Here is a 22,240-nt window from a genome sequence, read left to right as displayed (position 1 = left end):
ATACATGCCATGTCAGTGCAGCTCAGATCACTAATGTTCAATGGGCCCCAAGTCTGACAAGTAAGGCATGCAATAGCTTAACTGCCTCATTTCATGATAAAGCTGCTGTTACATGAGCAACATTGGAATGTATCCTGTCATATCAGGATGAGCCCACAGAAAAGGCAGCAAGTGAGGTCACAGGACTTGATCAATGTAGCAACATTCAGGCACTGAAGAAGCACCTCAAACTAACATCTGTAGCAACTACACATTCACACCTGCACCTTTTCATTAACTGGTCTGTTGTACACAAAAGTTAATGCAAAATGCTGCCAATCTGCACCACAATGACTCTATCAGTCAATCAGTAAGGTCCCTTGATTGATCACTAGGGAGAGCTTTTTGCAGATTTGCGGAGTCTCTCCAACTTATCACCAATATGAAGATATTGTTCTTGTAATATTTAGGGCAAATTGATGGCTTTCTGTAATTCTTATACTTAATTTCCAGAAGTCTTAACATCCAACAGTTCACCTCATCACATGTGTTCACTCAACTTTCACACTCGAGAGGGGATTTAATGCTTTTGTAACGGTGAGTGATTCTGACTGTTATCATGGCCAATAAAGTATAATCAACTGATCGAAATGAGATGAAAAAAATCATTAAAATCCACATTTAAAATGTTAATACAGTAAACTGTCTGTGGGTAATTAATTTCAGTGCGTTTGGTTCCAAATGTGGAAGCCATGGAAACTGACGAAACCGTTTACTCAAGTGAGTGTGTATCTTCTCAGTGTTAGTGTGCACTCTGTATAGCATTTTTCCCCCGTTTTAGCACTTTTCGCTAATTAAAATCAGGGGCTTAAAATATTGATATGAAACTGTTGCCCAAAGGGCTTGAAAGGTATTTGGCACTTCAGTTCTGAGGCTGAGGAAGTGAACATATCCAAAATCAAAATGATAAAAACAAAATGCTATTTATTTTACATTTGCCAACAACACAACATGCAAGTATAGCTTCCCTCAGTATGGACCTGTTCTTTATAGTCATGGAAACGTGTACTGTACCTGAATTTGCCTCATATTTGCAACAAAGATCAAGTAGATGTTTGTCACTGCTCAAGTGGTCTTAATTTGTAATAAAGAATTACTTCCTAAGCTTTTTAGTTCAGGACCCAGATTACATCTCAAGAGTCAGCTTAATTTTGTCTACAAATTAAGTATATTATTGTTAATAAAATATAACTGACGCGTAGGAATCTAGGTACTTGTAAAAAATAATCATAGAAAAATATGATTTAATAGCTTATTAGTTGCTAGTACACAACAATATTGTAAAAGGCACAAATACAGTATTAGAAAACCAGCACAAATCTAAAACAGTATTGTGCAATTTTCTAATATTTGTTAAACTTAAACTATTAAGGTGGACCTTCACTTGCATAAGCTGATGAGCTCTGGCTGTCGTCAGTTTCGAAGTTTAAATTTTGTTACAGCCAGCGCTGAAAAACCTGCTTCAGAAGTAGGCTGTAGAAAATGGTAGTAAATCTTTTAGAGCCTTATCTCCCAGAATTTTTTCCCCACTTTGGTCCAAAAAGTACTTAGTTATTCTGTTTGCTTTTGAAAATTGTAGCACAGGGCCTAGTCATTTTGGATTTTGGATACATCATCGGTCACATCTTCAATGTCACCCAGCTGATTCAGTCACTTCCTCTGGAATGTCTTAATGTTACACACACTTAGCTCAAGAATACTCAATTACAGGGAGCTATACTTGATATCTAAAACAGATTAACTAAACGTTTTATTTTACAGTAACTGCACTCCCCTGTCTGCAAATTAACATTATTCTTTCATTCTTCCAACAAAGATGATTCCGGTTCCTAAAAATATATATTTTTTAAACAAAGCTGCAAAACTTTTTGTCCATGTTTAAGGTTTTTCATGAATAATTGCAAAATAATTCAATGGTATCTTGTAATAAATATTTTTTCTCGGTGGGGCTAAAAAGCTTCCATAAAAACACACTTGTGTGCAACAGGAAATCTCACTTTATAAAAGATCGTGGTGACCCTCAGGTTAAAAACACTTTTTCATTTAATTCTTTGATCCTACTTTGAATTAATTTTTCCAATCAGATGTCAAATCTTAAGGTTATTAATTCGGTCCAACCTACTTTTCCCAAATCAAGCACAGTCCTGATTTTCATAAACGTCCCAACGGTCATCTATTCAAACCTGAAATTAAATGTATTTTTCATGTTTTGGTTTGTTTAGCTTTTATAGTTATAGTTTAAAAGCCACTTACAAAAGGCAAGGTAAATTATACCAAAAGTCATTACAACTGAAACTATTCAAATGTGGTATCAACTACTGCAGTCTGAGTTACTCTTAAGTCATATCTGACAATAAAACACTTAAAAAATGAATTTAAAAAAGCACTATACAATCATAGCAGTGCATTTCAAGTTCGTTAAACAGGAGGTGACTCCAATTTTGTTAAGCGATATATCACTCTACTGACAAATACAATAAAGCAATTAAAATTAGTAAATAGCTCATTCTTAATTAAAGTGGTATAGTAAATTGAGCATCAAGGGAACAAGATGCTTTTTAAAACAGACAATGACAGCAAAATGCTTTTAGTGGATGATTGCCCTATTTAGAGTGACACACTGAACTTTTTTCATGTGACACATTCTTACAATGCAGTAGGACCATTTCATTTATCTTTTCAGATTAGAGCAAACTGTATTATCAAGAGGTTTGTACAGTTACTAATTCCAAACCGATTCTGCTCAACAACATGTTTACCAAGGTATAGTACTTCAGGTCAAGGAGTAGGGCGAACAAGCCGATATTTCAGAGATATTCTGAAAACGTACAAATGACATGATACTATTTGCTTCACATCGTTCTTAAGTACATAACAATGGCGTACTCTCATTTGTGCTCTTTCAATCCATCGAGCGCATTTGGTTGCTAGATAGCCAACTGAGCAGAGGATCTCATTCAGACTTCTTTTTGACCTAATTCAAACTAACAAAGTTGGGTGGCTGATTAAAAATGACTAACCACAAATCTGATTAGATTAGGCTATTTCTGCACATTTTTCTAACAAGCAAATGGGAAGAATGCAAATAAAGACACAAAAACATTCCTGAACGTATTCAATTCCTAGATAGCATAGACTAGCCTAGGAATACTCAGAACACCATTTACCTTTGCCTGTCAATATATATTCATGGAACTTTGTTCCGCCAGTCTGCAAGGTCACTTACAAAAAATCTCCCAGACATTAACACATCCCGACCATGTTTTCAACACCTCAGTATCAATGCGACATCTCGGCACAATACTGCACAAGACAATAACCCTTGAGTTTTTCCAATTACTAATAATGACAAAACCCCTTTGTTTAAATTGTTACAAATCCTACAGTAATGTTTAGTGTGACTAAGAAAGCCCCCAGTTGTATGTAGGCAAATAAAGATGCCAGTCCTAAGATGACAATCATTTCGATAATGAAGTCCTGAAGTTTTTACATTTTAAAGGAATATCGAGTACTTTCAGAAACCATTGTCAAATATAATACCCTGACAATCACCATTTTACACAAAAACTTTATTTCTTAATGTTGATGTGCATCATCCTTGTTAGCTTGGTTTTGTTAACTTTCACATTGTTAAAATCTTTAGCTTTCTTTCTAGCTGTGCATAACAGGGAAATCATTTGCAATAGAGGTAAGCTGTAGAGAAGTTAACTATTATTTATATTATACGTTGCAAACTACGACAATATTTGGCCCTTTAAAATGCTGAGGTCTAGGAAAAACATAAGTTTAATTAGGAACAAGTAATAGGTTTATTCCATGCTGAAAAAAAGAAGAAAGAGAACACAATGTTTCGGCCGTGGAGCCTTCCACAAACTGAACAAATAAACACACCGCCACCATGCCAGTATTTCCGAACTGAAGTAAACACTGAAAAGGACATTCTCAGTGCTCCTGTGTATTTGCTCTCACGTGTCCTTATCTCTTGCCTACACACCATCAAAACATACTGGTAAGCACAAAGAAAACACACACAAAAAAACAAAATCAAGGAAAACACTAAAAAATTAAAATTCATGATTTTATATTAAAAGGCATATACAGTGCAATGCAGTATCTTAATACCTGCCTTTTCGGGCAAAACAAATATTCTGAGGGATAAAAGCTTTCAAAATGTTGGTTGCCTGCGAAACACGGTTGGATATATAACACACAAAATGTTTACAATTAAGCATCAGGTATTTTATATTCTCCTTAAAGAATACGTGCTAACTGCAAAAAAATAAGTACTGGGAGTGTGACGAAGCATCAGCCAGTAGACCATGGTTAAGGAGGCCCTTTTGGAACAAAGTTCTGACAACAAGTGAATTCCACCTGAAAACCAAATAGTTTCCAGGACGCAAATGACGCATCGTATCACTTTTTTCTGTATAGCACCAGGGGAAAATCTTAGGATATAACTTATAATAAAAGAATAAAATAAACAGCTTTTCCAAAACTAGAACTGATGGGCAGAATGTGTAAAACTAAAGCTATAAAGTGTGACCTTTCACTACCTTCTGTTCTGAAAATGAAGAGGCCCTTTCATTTAGAGAAACAGAGATATACATACAGAGAGCCACAATATGTAAATACATTCTTTACTTATAAATTAATTGTGGTACTTACTAAGAGTTGTTATATGAAAATTAAAGCATCTAACCATAGTTCTTCCAAAAGACTTTTAAGCCAACAAATTACTTGCTGGGATAGGCTCCAGTTGAACTGGATAAAAAGAATTGAAAATAGATGGATATTTAAATGTAAAGAGTGAACAAACATGACTAAGATGGTTTAAAGAACACTTAAAACTAGAAAGTATTTGGCTTTACAAATGAAACTTAGTTTACCAATGAAAAATAAGTAATTTTTCTTCAAAGATTATTTAAACTTGAAAAAAACTTTATGAGCCTGAAGTTGTTTGAATGAGTTTTATAGCTATGAATGGGTGTGACAATCATCTCAAGACCTTAGCAAGTATTCCAGATAAACAAAACCAATAATTCTCTGTTGAATGATTTGGTAGTGTCTATAACACTCACACACTGAGGAGCAGACCTATGAAAGCTCCTTAGTATTTAAGGACATGTCTTGGCTTGAAATTCTCTCAGTGACCTCACAGAGACAGGTGTTTTTATTCTGAAAACCCAAGAACAACCATTATTTCACATAATTAGTTGAGTGACCACTATCTGTGTGGCTTGTTGAGGTAAATTTGCTCACCTAAATTTAATTTTTGCCACAGCAAAAATTAAATTTCCATATTATTTATTTTTTCTTTTAATCCTTTGTATTGACTGTGTGGAATATGTTGTGTATATGACATTTTTTTCCTACTTAAAAGTGTACAAACAAAACTAATATTTTAGCTAAATACTGGAGCATGCCTTTGTGGGTAAAGGAAAAAACTTATTTTTCTGTTATATGTGCAAATGAGACATGTAAGTTCTTTTTGCAGAAATGTCCAGTGAAGCTGTTGCTGGACATTAGGTATAATGTTAGGATTAAGGTAATGAGAACTCTTTTGGCTACAGTGTTTCCAATGTAAACAGCAGGGACTTCACACATGCTCACCTGCTTGTTTGACTGGTCCACAACAACGTTTTCTCAAAACACAATAAAATAGCATTCTGGGTCTCGCAAAGCACAGGTACAGTTTGCAATGAAACTAGCTAGATTGGCCTAATGGCTGCCTCCCTTTTCCCTTTCCCTTCATACTTCTGAATAACCCTTCTTATTAAAAAAAAAAACTGAAATCCATGATGGAGGCTATATACTAGCTAAGTAATGCATACTCCTACTCACCCACAAAATACTATACTGAAATTAAAATGTACTTCTTGCAGGCTACATATATACTGTATATGTTGCATAATTCTGAAGTTATAAATTATGGGTCTTAACAGGAGCTTATGGTATCACCAGTTTATATTTACTAATGCAAAAAAACATTTCTCCACCACATAAGCACTAAATAACCGAAATTCCAGGAGGAACCATGGTTTTATTACTGGGAAAGACAGTGGTTGTATTTTACATCCCATTAACTCTGAAATAACATTTGTGAAACGGTGTGGAGTCTTCGGCAGTGCTGCTGTGGCAACAACCCGACACCAGCTTTACAACCGATAATGCCTGGATCATACTAATTGGATGTCAACAATTCAAACCTATTCATCCGTTCGCTCTAGTACCTGTCCCTACATGCTGTGAGATAAACTAAAACACTGAGAGCAGTACTTAAAAAAACAGGTGATCTTACAGCCTATCCACCATACCTTAGGTTCCCAGTTTCTTGTAAAGCAGTGGGTAGAGCCCCATTTGTAGGCTTCTGCAACCAAGAGCAGACCTATAAGAAATTAAATTATAGTGCCTATCACAATTTAGCCATTTGTTTATTTACTAAAATTTTTGTAACCAAAAGTTTTTTAAACCCCACCTTTTATTTTCTATCACCATTACTAACCTGCTGCTTTTTTTAGAAACAGCGATCTTTATCTGGCGGGGTTAGCTTCCTTCCTCTCACATGATGTGAAGCATTGAAATTGAAAAGGAAACAGTTCAAAGGCTTTCGTTATTACATGATGCAGCATAACTCGGCTGCAATGGCAAGAGACTTCAATTCCGGAGGGGTGGGGGAACTTAAATGGACTTGTTGAATCTGAAACCACGGCTGGGTAGTTCCAAACGCCACTGCCCAAGAACACAATTGATTGTCAAAGTGACTCCGGTCTTCAACAAGTCAGGCTAGCAGCAGCCTGAGTATAAGGGAGCACAAGATAAGGGAGCGATGGACTGACAGGGCAGCTGTCAGAAAGCCTTATGCATCCTGGAGATTTGAGTAATGGAAAGGGGATTCTCTGAGATGTACACTTACCACTGCAGAAATGTCACAGAGCATTGATACTCAAGCAATTCATGTAATGCCGCTACATACAACAGTTTGAAAATAGAGATGCAGGATAAAACCTTAAGGATGCAATGTGCACACAAGAGCAAACCTAGCAATTCTCATTTTATACAGCCACGGGAGATTTTCAAGGAAGGCTTCAGGGATATTCTTGTGAACTGCAGAGAATGTGTGCTGGAAGCCTTCATAGGATATATTTAACTCTTAACACAAGGCTCGGATTTCATTTTTGTGTGTGTGTGTGTGGGGGGGTTCCCTTCCCTGCTCCAGCACATCGGAAAGAGGTACTTATACAATGTGGTCAGAATATCATCAGGATGAGTACTCCTAGCAGGAGCTGGGAAAACGAACATGTTTACTTGTGACGGAGCATATTTCTGATAGATTAGCTGGCCATATCTTCTTCTGATATTATGCTCACCCCAAGTATAGGATGATAGAAAAAATAAATTCCTTGAAATGGTTTAATTCAGAAACATCACCCCAAAATTTCATTAGATCATTCTAACATACAACCAATAAAAGACCTTACTTATAAATAGAACTGACTGTTTCGATTAATTATGTCAATGTAATTTTATGGTACTGGTACTATAGCACTAAAAACACATTATTATTATTCAGTCTTTTGAAGGTATTACTATAAGAAAATGTATCCAAAAGTCATTCTAAAGCTCTCCCAACACTGTAATACATTATAAAACTACCAAGCAACTTTGCTTCCTTTGGATATGAATTAAAAGATTTAAAACTCTTGCTGTTCATTTACAAAAGACAGATGACAGTATCGGTGAAAAATATATGATTTTTGGATCGCCTCATAAAAAGCAATCAAACTGAAATAAGATCAGATGTACAATGCTCATTAAAGTATGCTGAGGGGGTAAAAAAAGTTTCTAAGATCTCAAAGCTCTACCACCCTTTTCAGGACATGTAGCTAAACAGTGCTTTTTGCATTCCCTGAAGAAAGCACACAGGTTGAAAGTGGTTAATGGCAATAAGACAAAAAAGATCTGGAAGACATGGATTCAATTATTAAACTGGTCAGTTCAACCAATTTACCTCATTTGTGAATTATACAGCAGTCCATATCCACGTTAATACCAGCACCGGTGTAATTGCATTGTTTTCTCCTATAAGGGTTTCTTAAATTCATCGTCATCCTATTAAAACTTCTCAACAACTTACTTTATTTTGAAAAATTCCAGGCTCTCCAATATTTAGAATAAATGCTCTATTCATAGCAAAGGCTGGGAAGCTGGGGTCAGCACCATTCCTGACAAAAGGAGACCTTTTAAAGACAACAGCTTATCTTCACATTCCTGGGTAGGAGGCCACACTGTACTTCTGCTGGCCTTTGGGAGGAAAACACTGTGTTTGCAGGAAAACCAGGGCCTTTCAATGTTTTCTGTTTTCTGCAGCAGGCAAGTGAATAAAATAAAACTTCCATGTGCATTTCCTATACCAGGGACATAACTCTTCCCAGGTACAGGGAGAATACCGATGCAAGGGGGCAAAGGCTTCTTTTTTTAGTTGTTGAAGTAAAATTACTAAAAGAAATATATTTTTGAGGCAACAACCTAATTTTACCAGTGACATGATCACATTTGGCACCATTGTGTCCTCCCTACCTTAAAATGACAATGTATTACTGCTTGTAATTAATTTTTGAAAGGCTGATTCTTTTAAAATGTAGTTATAGAAAGAGACACCTTCCTAACCATCACAGGAATCTTTTCACACTGTTTTTTTAATCCAAGACTATCATTTCCAAAATAATGCTTTTGGCTGTGGGCAGCAAAGGAGATGTTTGTTTTTACCTCCAGTCTGTGTAAGTAAAAGACAGAGAAGAGAACTCATTTAAGTCCTTTTTCAGAATGTCAATCTAAAAAAGAGAAAATCTGCACATGAAAACAAGAACAACTTCTATTAATATGCTTATACCCAGACCTCAAAACAATATGAAAAAGTAGGCATTAAGACACTTCACTGAGATTAACACAAATGTGTCTTTAAGAAGAGTTTAATATTTCATAAAGCTGGCTTACGAATATATCCATTCAACGATTAATGTATACTGCTTAAAATCCTTTAATGCTCTTTTCTAAACACAAGAAAGAGTGAAGAAAGCTTGTCCAAATTCCCACCGACTGGTAATTAACTCTCGTATCTTTATTTGCAAGACATTTTAAGTTGTAAACATTTTAATATCCAAATATTTCTTAGCTTCGTTGATAAAATATATATTTCCTCAAAAACATAAAATATGAATTAAATAATTAATAATGATTTTAATAATCGGAACAAACACAAATGCAATGTTTACTTATAAAATGAACATCCGACTACATACACGTCGGTAACAACAAAACTTTTTAGGACTTGAAACTGTCAAAACCACAGGCACAGGACGCCAATACCTTTCTAATAAACTTTACCTTCGATAATAATGCTAACAATGTGAGCTGCGTAAGATTAACAGAAGCATTTACTGACTGTATTTGCACTTGTTTTTCCAGCAACCCCACTACACACACACACAAACCCGCCTCTGCTCTTTTTTTGGAGAACGGGGAGCAGAAACGCACTTCCATATATGCGTTTCCTTATTGAAAAGAATGCTGCTGCAGCCTGGTTTGTAATTTCCTGATATTATTTTCAGTTTGGACCGACCTTAAAGGTACTACATTACGATGTAATTACTTTGTACTAAAATTCTGTATTTTCAGTTCACCAACACGGACCTCTAGAACCGCCATACTGGCAGCAAGTAAGACGCGGGTTGTGTAAATACCGTATACACAAAAAGATTAGATATTCAGGATATTGTGCTATTGTACATGGAAGCCTATTTAATTCAAGCTAACCGAACGGGAAACATTTAAATCCCTTCAACCGATTAGGATACCACACTCGACGGGATGTACTGTAACTTAAATGTACGGCGTTTATTTTTTTATTCTAAGCAGCCTTGGGTTTTTTTTTAAATCACAGTGTCGGCCATCCTCAGGTTTTCTGCCACTTCTTTATTAATCACATCTGACCACATTTCCTAACCATTTCACTTTTTACAGACACCTTGTATCGCGCTAATAAACCTCATCGCGGAGCGGATGACAGCTCACTAAACTGAGTGACATCAGAGACAGCGGGGAGGCGCCATGTTGCTGTACTAAGTTTTCCCTCGTATTTGTAAGGCTTCTGGCAGTCCTGGAAAGGATAAACCAGTAAGGGCATCATCTTCCACTGCCTCTGTGGTACACTTGAAACAAGTGCGAGTGCTCACTGCAGAATGGAATTACCCTTCGAGTTGTTCGTGTTTGTTGCGTGTCCTGTTAAAAAACAAAACACCCCGTGGGGTCATCATCTTATCAACGCTGTTACTGTACAGCTAACTGGGATCATGCAAACAGCTTTCCACCTTGCACTCCATCAAGGTGAGCCACTTTCGGAGAAAAACAATCCGCATTTGAGAGAGATGCAGCGATGTCGCCGTCTCTCTGAATCCGACGACTTGCAGCTTCGCACCTGAGTGAAATGAGTTCTCGGCTGCACTTTCCCCTTGGCGGAGAGGAAAACCGAGCTCCTCCCGCTGCACACACCGCTCATTCCAGAGCCGTGGGAACTGTCAAACCCGCCGGCCTCCGGGCTCGGAAAGCGCAGGCTAGTTTTGTAATAATAACAACAACAACAGCAGCAGCAGCAGCAGCAATAAAAAGTCCACTTCAGCAACCTGCCATATCCCTCATCAACCGCGTGTTGAAGTTTGCAAAAGAAAATTCGATGCTACACGAAAATAAAATCAAGATGTTAATTTCCAAACTTTGCAAAGGCTCCACAAAAACAAAAATAAACACCCAAAGGGCTCAATTCTCCATCCTCCCATGCAGGTTTAACACTGGGCAATGGGACGAATATCCAAGCTTTGAATTCCTGCACAAAGCAGAGAACCTGAAGCCGCGAATCGGCGTGTGTTGTACCCAAAAAGGGGAAAATGTTCTTACCTTTTTCTTGACTGGAAGAAATTATCTCCTCCTCCTTTGGGTTAGCAACCTGGGTAATAATGGACGTGTTGTCCATGGAAACTGAATGTTATTCCTTTTTTATTCACTTGTTTGTGTCACTGGGCTTGTGTTTATTTTTACCAGTTTTATAAGCAACAGTGGTCAAACACGAAACATTACCATATATACTCAAGGAAGGCCCTCTTTCTGTTCAACATCAAAACAACCAGCCTTCCAAAACACAAAAAAAAAATCAGTCAAATGAACACCAGAATAAAATGACAAAAAAAAGGTACGACAAGGGGGGGAAAACGTCAAAGAATCTCAATCTCGCACCGGTTATGAGAAGGCCAGTAAAAAATAAAAAAATAGCCTCCTACAATGTATCCTCGATGTTTGAATTAGCGATACAGTCAGGGTGTACGGCAATATAATCCCGCTTTCCGCGCAGCGTTTCTTTCTTGAAAGCAGGAATTGTTTCCGTGTGCTCTTTCCAACATGGAGGCGGCGAGCGTTTGAAATCCAGCAGCAGCCCAGCGGCAGCGGCGCTCAGGAAGGAGGCGGTTTCCAGGATCCCCCTCCCCTTCAGTCACAGCTGAGCTCGCCGGAGCACGGCGATCAATACCCTTAGCTCTGTGCAGCCACAGCTGGGTTAAAAATAGGTGGGTTTCGTCGACGAAGGCAGCGAGAAAAGCTTTAGTAAACGTGACCAACTGGATTTAAAATATCCCACAGCGGCGACGTTGCGCGACTTTTTGTCTGTCGTTCATTTTAACGCAACTGCAAGGCTACGCTTTGTGGTTGCATGTTTTTTTTCTTCTCAGCCTATCATTGGCTCGGGTATACACAGACAACAAAGAATAAATCTATCAAAATAATTCATTATTAATGAGTGGGTGTGTGAAAAGAGACCTCGCATAAATTATGTGCGCCTGGCAGTTAAATATTACTCAGAAATACTGAGTAATTTAGTAAATGGTTAAAACACTAATATACAGTAGTTTGAACCCCAGTGAAAATACTTTGAGTATTGTTACAGTATAGCGAACTTGGTCACCTTTAACTGCAAACCAGTTTGTACGTTTAGAGAAAACGTCATAACAAACTCCTTTTCTTAAAACAATGATTGTACTTGCATAGAAATAATCTCTGAGCAAAAATAACCAAACATAAGTTGATATGTGAAATGTGAGGCATTTAAAGTCTACACAATATACACTGGAACGACAAATAATCAAAGTTTAGTTTTAAATTAACTTTTAAGTAAGGTGTAAAGATCTAGTCTGCATCCTACATTGGAATGCTAAACATATACGGGAGAAACGAGTTCTCCCCAAATGTTTGCATAATTAAGTTATCCTTATAACTACAATGGTGTTTCTTGAAACATTCCTGAAGCTCTACTTACAGTAGTTGGATCACTTCAGAAATTACATTACTCTTAATGTACATTTTAAGATTGTTTATGTAATTTGTAACTGGAGAAAAGATCATTTAATACCCTTGTGTAATTACCAAACAGCAAATAATATTTCCCCAAAATAAAAATGTATATAATTCATAATAAAACTAAGTTACTTTACATGTATTTGTTGAATGTTATGTACGTTGAAGAAATAATAGATATCTCCTGAATATCTATTATCTATTAACAGGCTGTTCCATGCTTGTGATAAGTACCTTACCACATACTATAAGAACAGGGCCAGTCAGGGGAAGTCTCACTGTGAAGACAGAGATGAACACAGTAACTCATGGGCTTTGAAAATATTGCACTAACTCCCATTGCTCTTTCACATTGATCCCTTATCAGTCAGAATTGCTGTCCTAAAGGCAAAGGCCACTGCTTTCATCAATGCTGTTTCTACATTGTATAAAGCAAAAGTAAATAACAAAAAGAAACAAGTCTCCACTAATAAATGTCCAGTGCTCCATGAATCGTTCTCAAATAAATGGTTGTTCTCAAAAGACTGTACTTACAGATATTTTCTAATTTATTTAATAACACACAGTTGTTTCTTTAAAAGTTATTTTTTGTTCTCAACACATTTACAGCAACCATAAAATAAGAAATATACAGAATCAAGGGATACACAGCATATTTTAAAATTTTCAGAATGCAACAAAACTAAGAGCTGTAAGATTTTAAAACTGCAGTTAATCTGAATTCAGAAATGCGGGACAGATTATAATTTTAAAGTGCTTTTAGCATTTGCTAATCTTATGCTAAAGAAATATTGGTTATCTCACCTGACTGTCACTCGTTCATGGAGCTAGGAGGGTAAACTACCTGCCAAACAAGACAGCAGTTACATCAATTTTTCCATCACAACTTCTGCCATGATAACTTTTAACAATTCACACTGCTGACTTATTTAATATTGTATAAATTCATTTGTAATCCATCATCCTTCTGGCGAAAGTTGTAGCTAAAGTAATTTAATGGCCTTATGCCAGCACTGCAGTGAGACCAGAATAATTCCTTTAACCTGTCACCTGCATTGCTGCTCGTCATCCACAGCAAACACACAGTTCATTAAGTTCATTTTGGCCCAAAGGCAAAAAATAAATATTTTCCATCCTCTGCGTACCTTCATATATATCAGCCAGAATATGGCTAATATAAATTAAGGTAACATATTTATGACCTTGCAAACTGTATGTAGAAGTTTCTAGCACCAATTAAGGCATTGTTATTATCGTTATCATTATCAGTCCTTTTCAGACAACTGCCAGATTAATTAAGGCAAACTGTTGCCTCATGGTCATTCATATTCTCAACTGAAGGTATTTTATAAAATTACATTGGATCTTTCTTTTGTAGTTAAGGGATTAAGGCACCAACTAAACTGTTCAATGCCAGTAGAGTTTGTGCCATTACAGTATTTTGACACCAGTTGCTTAATTTTTTACAATACAATATGTTTTATTAAACTGGCTTGGAAACAAACTCAGTTTTTTAAATATTTCCAATTGTTACTGTTAGTATAAAGAGTAAAGTGTTGGCTCTTTTCGTTTTGGGGGAAGGTGTGTGATTAAGTTTTTAAAAAACAGCCAAGGCTAGCTGAAAACTGATGAGAGACTTTTTAATATTTTATGGTATATTTATCCTTCAGTTTTTGCACATATAGATTAATTTCAACCACAGTAGTAAATAATGCAAATAAAGGAATGTTTTTTATGCCTTAAAATATGCTTACAAGAAGTGCCATGTTGTTTTAATGTACATTTACCCGTTTTCTAACCTCCTTATCCAATACAGGGTCACAGAGAGGCACAAGGCAGGATACACCTTGAATGGGACTCCAGTCCATCGCAGGACACACACCGACACAAACACTCAAACTCATGCTAACTGTCCCTGAGGCCAGTTAACCTACCAGTATATCTTTAGTCTATGGGTGGAAACTGGAGCACACAGAGGACTTGAAGAAAACATACTCCATGCAGAAAGTACCTCATGTCTGCAGCTGAACCCGGGACCCCAGCCCTGCCAGACAGCAATGCTAACCGCAGTGCTACCAACATTTTAAATCATATTGGTGAATAACAGAATCCCTCAAGAAGAAACTGTGCGTTAAATGGGTATCCTCTACAAAGCTGTCACCACCCTCAGGACCAGTGATATGAAGGGGTTGTTTGTTGGTACTTCTTAAATAGAGGTTTCCCATACCCAGACCTGTCAGCTTTCATTTCAATGCTGCTTTTAACAGTCTCATTGAACTAATTATTGGCTTAATTGGAGTAGTTTAACAGATTTTTCCTGCTCTCTGTATGCTTCTAATTTAAAGAGATCTATAAAGCCTCCTTTAATGTAGATCCCCCAGGATGTGAGCTGAGAACTCCTTTCCTCCTTAAGGAAAACTTGAATGCTTGAATGCCCAGTGCTTTCACCCTGCTTACACCTGCAGCTTCCTTGCTTTCAGCTATCCATCCCAGGTCCTCTGTAAAGACCATGCTGAAGAAACGCACTTTGTTTCTTAAGGATTATCCAACAGGCAATCCTTTTTTTAACAGTAGCCTCTTGCTATGCAACTTTTCTTTGCTAGATCCAGCTCCTAGCTGTAAGTCATTCCAATTGTCTCCAGTTCCAAACTGATATTGCTCTACAATTTAAAAATAAACTCCTTAAAATCACTGTAAACGCTGTTCTTTATTTGTGAAAGAAACATCAGAATGTTTGTTCAGGAGATGTTACCTTGAATGGAGGTTCATTTCCCTGAATAAAACTGCGAAAGGATCAAGTGCACTAGTTTAGAATACATTCGTAATGTGCTGGTTATTCCTTCCACTTTCAACCATGATTACATTACCCAGTGTTTGTAACTCACAGTATCAACAGGAAATTAATTCCTAATAAAATTAAGCTTCAAGAACTGACACCTTGGAATCGTACCTCTCTACGTCTTTAAGCACATTTAAGCACAGTTGGGTTTGGATAGTGCTGAAACAGTAAGGTAACGATCCAGTAAAGGTTAAGGTATGTCACCAAAAGTGCTATCGCTGGAGTTGTCAGTGATAGATGGATGAATCTACGTACAAATTCAAAATGACAGAGGAAGAAAATCTCAACTTGAAACATACACAAGGACCAGTTAATACAGAATAATTCATCGCCAAATAAGTCCCAAAGCATAAAAATGTACATCTCTCATTTATTTACTGTGTAATTTAATCACCAAAAGGTTTCTGATTGAAATGGACCTAAGCAATGCTTTGGAAACAGTAGATAACTATTTTATTCTGGTACTGTTTACTGTTGTTGCTGGGACAATATGGAAAGAGCTCCAAAACATGACAACAGCAACAGCAACAATAATAATAATAGTAATATTTATTAAAGTGCAGGGTGGCGCAGATGGTACCTATCGGGGTTAGCTGCCTCTCAGCACAGAGGCCCTGGGTTCAGTTCCTGGGATGCTACTTGCATGGCATTTGTATATTTTCCCTGTGCTCCCATGGATTTTCGCCAGGTGCTCTAGTTTCCTCCTACAGTCCAAAGACATACTGGCAGGTTAACTGGCTTCTGGGAAAATTGGGCCTGGTGTGAGTGTGTGTCTGTGTGTGCCCTAGGATGGACTGGCATCCTCTCCAGGGTGTATCCCACCTTTTTTTGGGGGGAGGCTGTGACTCCCCCACAACCATGTATTGGATACACTGCCATGAAAAAGTATTTGCCCCCTTACTCTGGTCTCACCCGAAGAAGGCTCCACAGCCGAAACGTTGTGTTTTCTTTCTTCTCGTTTTAGCATGGAATAAACCTACTACTCGTTCCTTTGCAGCCTACACATGCTGACCCAGCTACCCACCTGAACTATATCAATAACAACTGTACACTAAGCTGTCTTGTTTGGCGAGAGCCTTCCTGTTTTGCAGCTAATCGATTGAGTTTCCAGTTAGTGAGAATAAAGAACATGCCTGTGTTCTCATTCTGATCAATTGGCCTGTACAACAACATAAGAAACGTTACAAATGTGAAGATGCCATTCAGACCATCTAGCCTGTATGGTAGTTAGTAGTTAATTGACGCAAAGATCACTCTAAAAATGCTTCTCGAAAGTGGCCCAAGCGAGGCAGGCCCAAATATTTCACATTCATGCATTGTTTAAAATGACTACATTCGTTTAAAAAAGTAACATTCAAAATTAAAAAAGGAAAATAAAAAAGCACTAAAATGAACGGATGTTTTGTGCATGTGCAGTAAGTGCACCCATAAGTCATTCATTGTATAAAATGGTAATTTTGTGACTTTTTATCATTGATTTAATGGGATTATAAGAATAATGAAAATTCTCAGACCTTTATTAATTACAGTAAATTCCACAGATGGTGTGGTTCACACTCCTGGATTCGAATTTTATCAGTCCATGGTGAGTGATAGATGGAGAATGTGTTGGGCAATTTAATACTAGTTAATTTTCAGTGGCAAAGAAACAGCTTATGTTGCTTCATTGCAGATATATGTTGTAATGAAATTGATTTAGGCTAGTGAACTTTGTGATGTTTGTCAATCTAACAAATTGACATTCTATCATGGTGTTTTCAGGCCAGATCCACTGCTGACACAAATGACATCCCATGATCTATTTGAGCGGGTGGGGAATGACCTTTGTACAGCAGAGCACTGAAGTTAAGTGTATCAATCCAAAGGAAAGCAATTACTAGAAAGGACACTTATACCACTAATGTATGTGTCGCTCGAGCATGTACTGTATGCTAACACTGATAAATAAAAAGAAGGTGACTGAACATCTTTTTGTCTCAAAAGGTGAAAATCTAACTTGAGCAAATAGTTTCCATTCTAGACTCAATTCTGGGATTGAAAGCAATCATCTTGTCTTTGTTTTCTACAACCACTGACACAGTACTAATAAAATGGTTTGAGTCTGGATTAAATGTTACAGAACAGTGTTTGCCCTTGGATTTAGTATCGCCTAGCCCACAGATTAAGACAAAACTATTTTTTAGTGGTCTGTAAAACTAAAAGGAAGCCATGAAATCTAATCTTGTGCTAAGTGTTTTGACATTTTGCAGAAATTTTCCATAAAGTCCATAAAGAAATACCATGAGATAAACACATTGCTCAAACATAAAAAATCATGTAAGATACAAGATGTTTTCATTTTTAACTGAACCAATTTCAATCCTTTTTGATACAGCATATCTTATATATCTTTTTAAGCACACTGAGTCTTCCTACTTAGAAATTTAAATATTTGATATAAATTTTATAGTACGTCTGCCTAATCATTTACAAGAAGCTTTTCATCTGAGGGTAAATAAGTTTTAAAGAATGCATTTATTATATTTTCATTGGTTTGTTTAAAAATATTAATACAAATTCAATATCTTTTACACTGTACACACCAATGCACTATATAAATTATGTAGATTCTGTAGACAATTTTAAGATCATACAATGTTAATTGTAGATTAATGATGGAAATCTCTTTAGTTTCCATTGTAGGTCGATTTTTTATTTAAGTATCAACATACTATACACTGAGTATTATTGTTGCATGAGTTTAGTTATACACAGAACATCCACAGGTTTTCTTCCACTTATTTAGTGTTTTTGCCTTTTTATTTATACTAAAAAATAAAAATTCAATAAATAATACCACAACTAACTGTTAATTAGTTGCTTATTGATTTGTATGCAAATTTAATGCATGAATCCTCTTGGCTCAAACCTAGTTGCCTAGTGGCCAGCAGCCTGGCTCTTGCTGTGGGGATGCAGCTGTTAAAAACAACTGCATTAAGGACTGAGGATGCTATTTTAAGGAGCAGTTGCAAGGACAGTGTCATTTTTAAATTCATTATCCATCTGACTGCCGGGATCTTAATGATTCAAGAGCCACTATGAGTTGCTTCTGGAGCAAAATGATTTAATTTTACTTCACAGTGTGTCTCAATAGTGTTACGAACTTGTAGCATCCATGAGAGAGTCATAAAAATGTCAGTTAACATCTTTTTGCCAAAACAGAGTGTAAAAACAATAAGTTTCATCTGAAGTGTTAACCTAGCAGTAGGTGAGCTTACCAGAAGGTAAATACAGATAATAAAAAGAAGGTTTTCGGGTAAAATACTTTGGTTAATCATAATTAACCTTCTCTTACCCTAAGCTTATACCATGTCTATTTACAGTGCTTTACAAAAGTATTCACACCATGTAAAATGTCCACATTTTGTTCTGAGATTGCTGTCATCACATTTTCAGATAAGTCATTATCAAACCAAAGCAGTGAAGCTACAAATGGTGCCAGATTCTATATATATATAATTATATTAAGGTTTTTAAATAAAATTGAAAAATTCTCAACTGCATACATATTTAACCCTAAATCAGTTCAAATGCAAAAAGAATAGTAATGAAGGTCACAAAATTAGTGTGTCCCTCTGTTGATGGGGACACTATACTGTAAACAGGTGCTGTCCTTTGGATGAGATGTAAAACTGAGGTCCTGACTCTCTGTGGCCATTAAAAATCCCAGGGCATTTCTCAAAAAGAGCAGGGGTGTAATCCCGGCATCCTGGCCAAATTTCTCATTGGCCCTTACCAATCATGACCTCCTAATAATCCCCATCTATGACTTGGCTTCATTACTCTGCTCACCTCCCCACTGATAGCTGGTGTGTGGTGAGCGTTCTGGTGCACTATGGCTGTCATCGCATGATCCTTTGAGTGGAGTGTCCAGAAAAGCACTATATAAGTGTAAGTAATTATAATTAATTATTATTTTAATTATCTATCCATTTTCTCATCCATGAACCTCTTCATTCAATACAAGATTGAGGGGAAGTCAGAGTCTCACCCATTAAAAGTATTGTGTTTTAATCAAACTTGTTTAATCTGATGTTAGAGAAAATGGGTCTGTCTCTGTATGTTTCCTCAGATATTGAATTTTAGATCACAACTCTCTGAAAGAACACATCCACCATAATGCCCCTGAAACTTTCAAAATAAATCAGGGATATAATGTAATGGTAGAGAAGCAAAGATTAAGAGGAAGTTGCTCATCCTTTTGAGAACAGTGAAGGTCAACATTTAAAAGTGATACTGGAACTACTGAGGGACACAACTGTATCAAGTAATTATAGACTAATTAGTCTCACATCTACTACACATAACATGATGTAAACAATTTATAGAACTAAACTAGAAGATTGCTTACAGAATTTGGAAAACAGATTTAGTATCTAGAGTAGTCAGAATGGTTATAGAAAAGATTTTACATAATCTACTCTGTAGAGGTCCTTGAACAAGCAAAAATAATAAAGTGATATGATATGGTGAATTTACTTCATGGCAGTAATAATGGTTTTATATCTTGGAGGTTTTTTATTCATTACCTTGTACAAAAAAAGAAAAGCAGAGGGAAATCCAGATGTTGAAGATACCAATTAAGCATTAAAATGTGCGCTGATGTACACTCTAAATTAAGCAAGTCAGGATGTAAAGGACAGATAAGTGAAAATGAGCCTTTATGTTATCAAAAGCTGCTCATTTCTACGGTAGAATTGACAGCTCCTCTATGTCACATACTGCACGCAAGCACTTAATTGTCACCACCTACCCACAAGCACCTCTCACCGTAAACATCCACGCACTAATTAATCAATTATCACACACGCTCTTCCCTATCTATACCCTCTCACTCCACTCAGTTTCTGCTTCCCTCTTCCGAGCTCAACCCTCGCTTTACCTTTCTTCGAAAGAACACTTTAAACCTAATCGTCTTTGGGCCCTCAAATCCTTTGCTCAATCGCTTTGCGTTTTTAGGATTTGGTTACTTTTGGAACTTTACGGAACCTTTCCAGGGTTAATCTACCACAGCCTCGCATAGGGTCCTAACCAGTCGCTTCGCTGCAACTCCTGACACTCATTGAATGTAAAATCACAGAAACAACCATATCAGGAGGAATGCAATAATACAGTGTTAGACATTGCATAATATCAATTACATAACATTTCTGTCGATGCTGCTTCCAGCTTCCTAAAGCTGTGCAGCAGGAGTCAAAAACCTTAAGCTGAGGAATGTTGAACATTTTACAGTCTACATTTAAGCTATCTATGTGTCAGGCAGATCTAGAACAGAGCACTGTCTTACTACAGAGACTTGACACTGCATTACCATGGTAGTAGTTATATACATTCTTCTTTCTCACTTGTTTTATTACATATTTTGGGATCATAAAAATGAATGATCTTGCTATTTTAACCCTATATTCTAAGATAATGTAAGCATGAGGTATGAGCTGATTAACAACCGAATAGTGAAATGCATTTTGTAAACTTTGTAAAGAACATAAACATGCAATAGAGTATAACATACAATTAGAGTTTCAAATATATTTTGAATGATGTTTCTTGAGTTCTCAAGTTGCATCAATTATGTTAAGTCCCATCTACTTAAGGAAACTAACAGAACTAACAGGTTCACCCTGCTCTTATCAAATGAATATGAATTGGATTAACTGCAAGCAAAACCACAAGCAGTGAGACTCAAGGATTCAGTGTCTGACATGTGTCACTGAAGTACAGGTGATAACCAGGATACTGTCTTTGCCCCTTTCCTTCTAACCTTATTTACCAATGTTTTCAAGTACAATAAACTTTTCTGTCATCTTCAAAAATTTTCAGATAATTCACAGTAGTTGGCCTCATTACTAAAGACAATAGTACTTGGTATAGAGAGCGGATTTGTGGCTTGGAGTAAGGACAACTGTTTACAATTTAACATCTGCAAGACTAAAGAACGTGTGGATTACTTTAGAAAGAAAATACCTCCTAATGTTCCCATTAACATCCACAGGTACTGATGTAGAGACTGGGAGATCATTGTTGTACAGGTACTGTACATCCGGATAAGAACTTGAACTAGGGCAGAAATTTGGATTTTGTGTATAAGAAGGGCCAGGCGAGGCTTTTTTATGATAAAATGTTCAATGATTGCAGCAAGATGCTGCCTATAGTTTACCAGAGTGTGGTGGCTAGTGTGCATCTGTGTGTTGGAGAAGTAACATACTGTACAGTCTGTGGAAGACAGTACAAAAGTGTATCCTGAGGAAGGCCACACTTACAGTAGGAAATGAGTGGCATCCTCTCTACACATTGATTTTGGATAACAAAAGTCTAATCGATGGTCACTTTTAATCTCTCCAATGCACTACAGAGAGTTTCGGGAGATTACTTTTACCCCTGGCCATTCATGCACTGAATAGCTCCAAAGCTCTTTATACTCCTTATCTTGGACTTGTACTTTTTTAGTGTTCTTGTTTTAATAATAGTGCTGCATGGTGTCAATTGTATTATGTTATACATCTGTTGTGAAATAATTGTCATGTATGTGTTGTGTTTTTACGCTCTTTGGGCTGTATTGGCAATTTAATTTTGGAAGTTAACAAAGTGTCAAATCACAAATACCAAGAGAATTTACAGTACATGGGAAACATTTCTCTTAAGAAAATGTCAAAATGTTACACCATCCTGTTTATCTAATTTTATATTCCAAAGAAATGAGAAAATACTATGGTTCATACACAGAGTATATTTGATTTCCAACTGAGCTAGTGTATTTTGACCTAATTCTGCAGTAAAATCTGCAGTAAATAGATGAAGAAGTGCCATGTGTTATAATTATCATTTAATGCAAACAGCAGAATTCCCACCTTATAGCCTGATCTTGTTTGGGTCTGGTAAGTACTGGGAAAAGTGCCTATCCATCCATTTTCTAATTGATTTATCCAA

At 36.7% G+C, this 22,240-nt stretch overlaps 1 protein-coding gene across 2 annotated transcripts in view; it reads right to left on the bottom strand.

The window, feature by feature from the left end:
* ctdspla (CTD (carboxy-terminal domain, RNA polymerase II, polypeptide A) small phosphatase-like a) overlaps window positions 1–11,820 on the bottom strand; it is a 73,201-nt gene extending 61,381 nt beyond the window's left edge. For both annotated transcript variants that reach the window (XM_006634193.3, XM_006634194.3), the window contains exon 1: window positions 10,990–11,820. In XM_006634193.3, coding sequence (XP_006634256.1) covers window positions 10,990–11,065 — 76 coding nt within the window. In that variant the 5' untranslated portion in view covers window positions 11,066–11,820. The remainder of the gene's footprint in view (window positions 1–10,989) is intronic.
* Between the last annotated feature and the right edge of the window lie 10,420 nt (window positions 11,821–22,240).

Source organism: Lepisosteus oculatus, chromosome 6 (genome assembly GCF_040954835.1).
Source record: "Lepisosteus oculatus isolate fLepOcu1 chromosome 6, fLepOcu1.hap2, whole genome shotgun sequence".
In the NCBI taxonomy this organism is placed as follows: Eukaryota; Metazoa; Chordata; class Actinopteri; order Semionotiformes; family Lepisosteidae; genus Lepisosteus; species Lepisosteus oculatus.
This window is presented reverse-complemented; position numbering and strand designations above follow the sequence as displayed.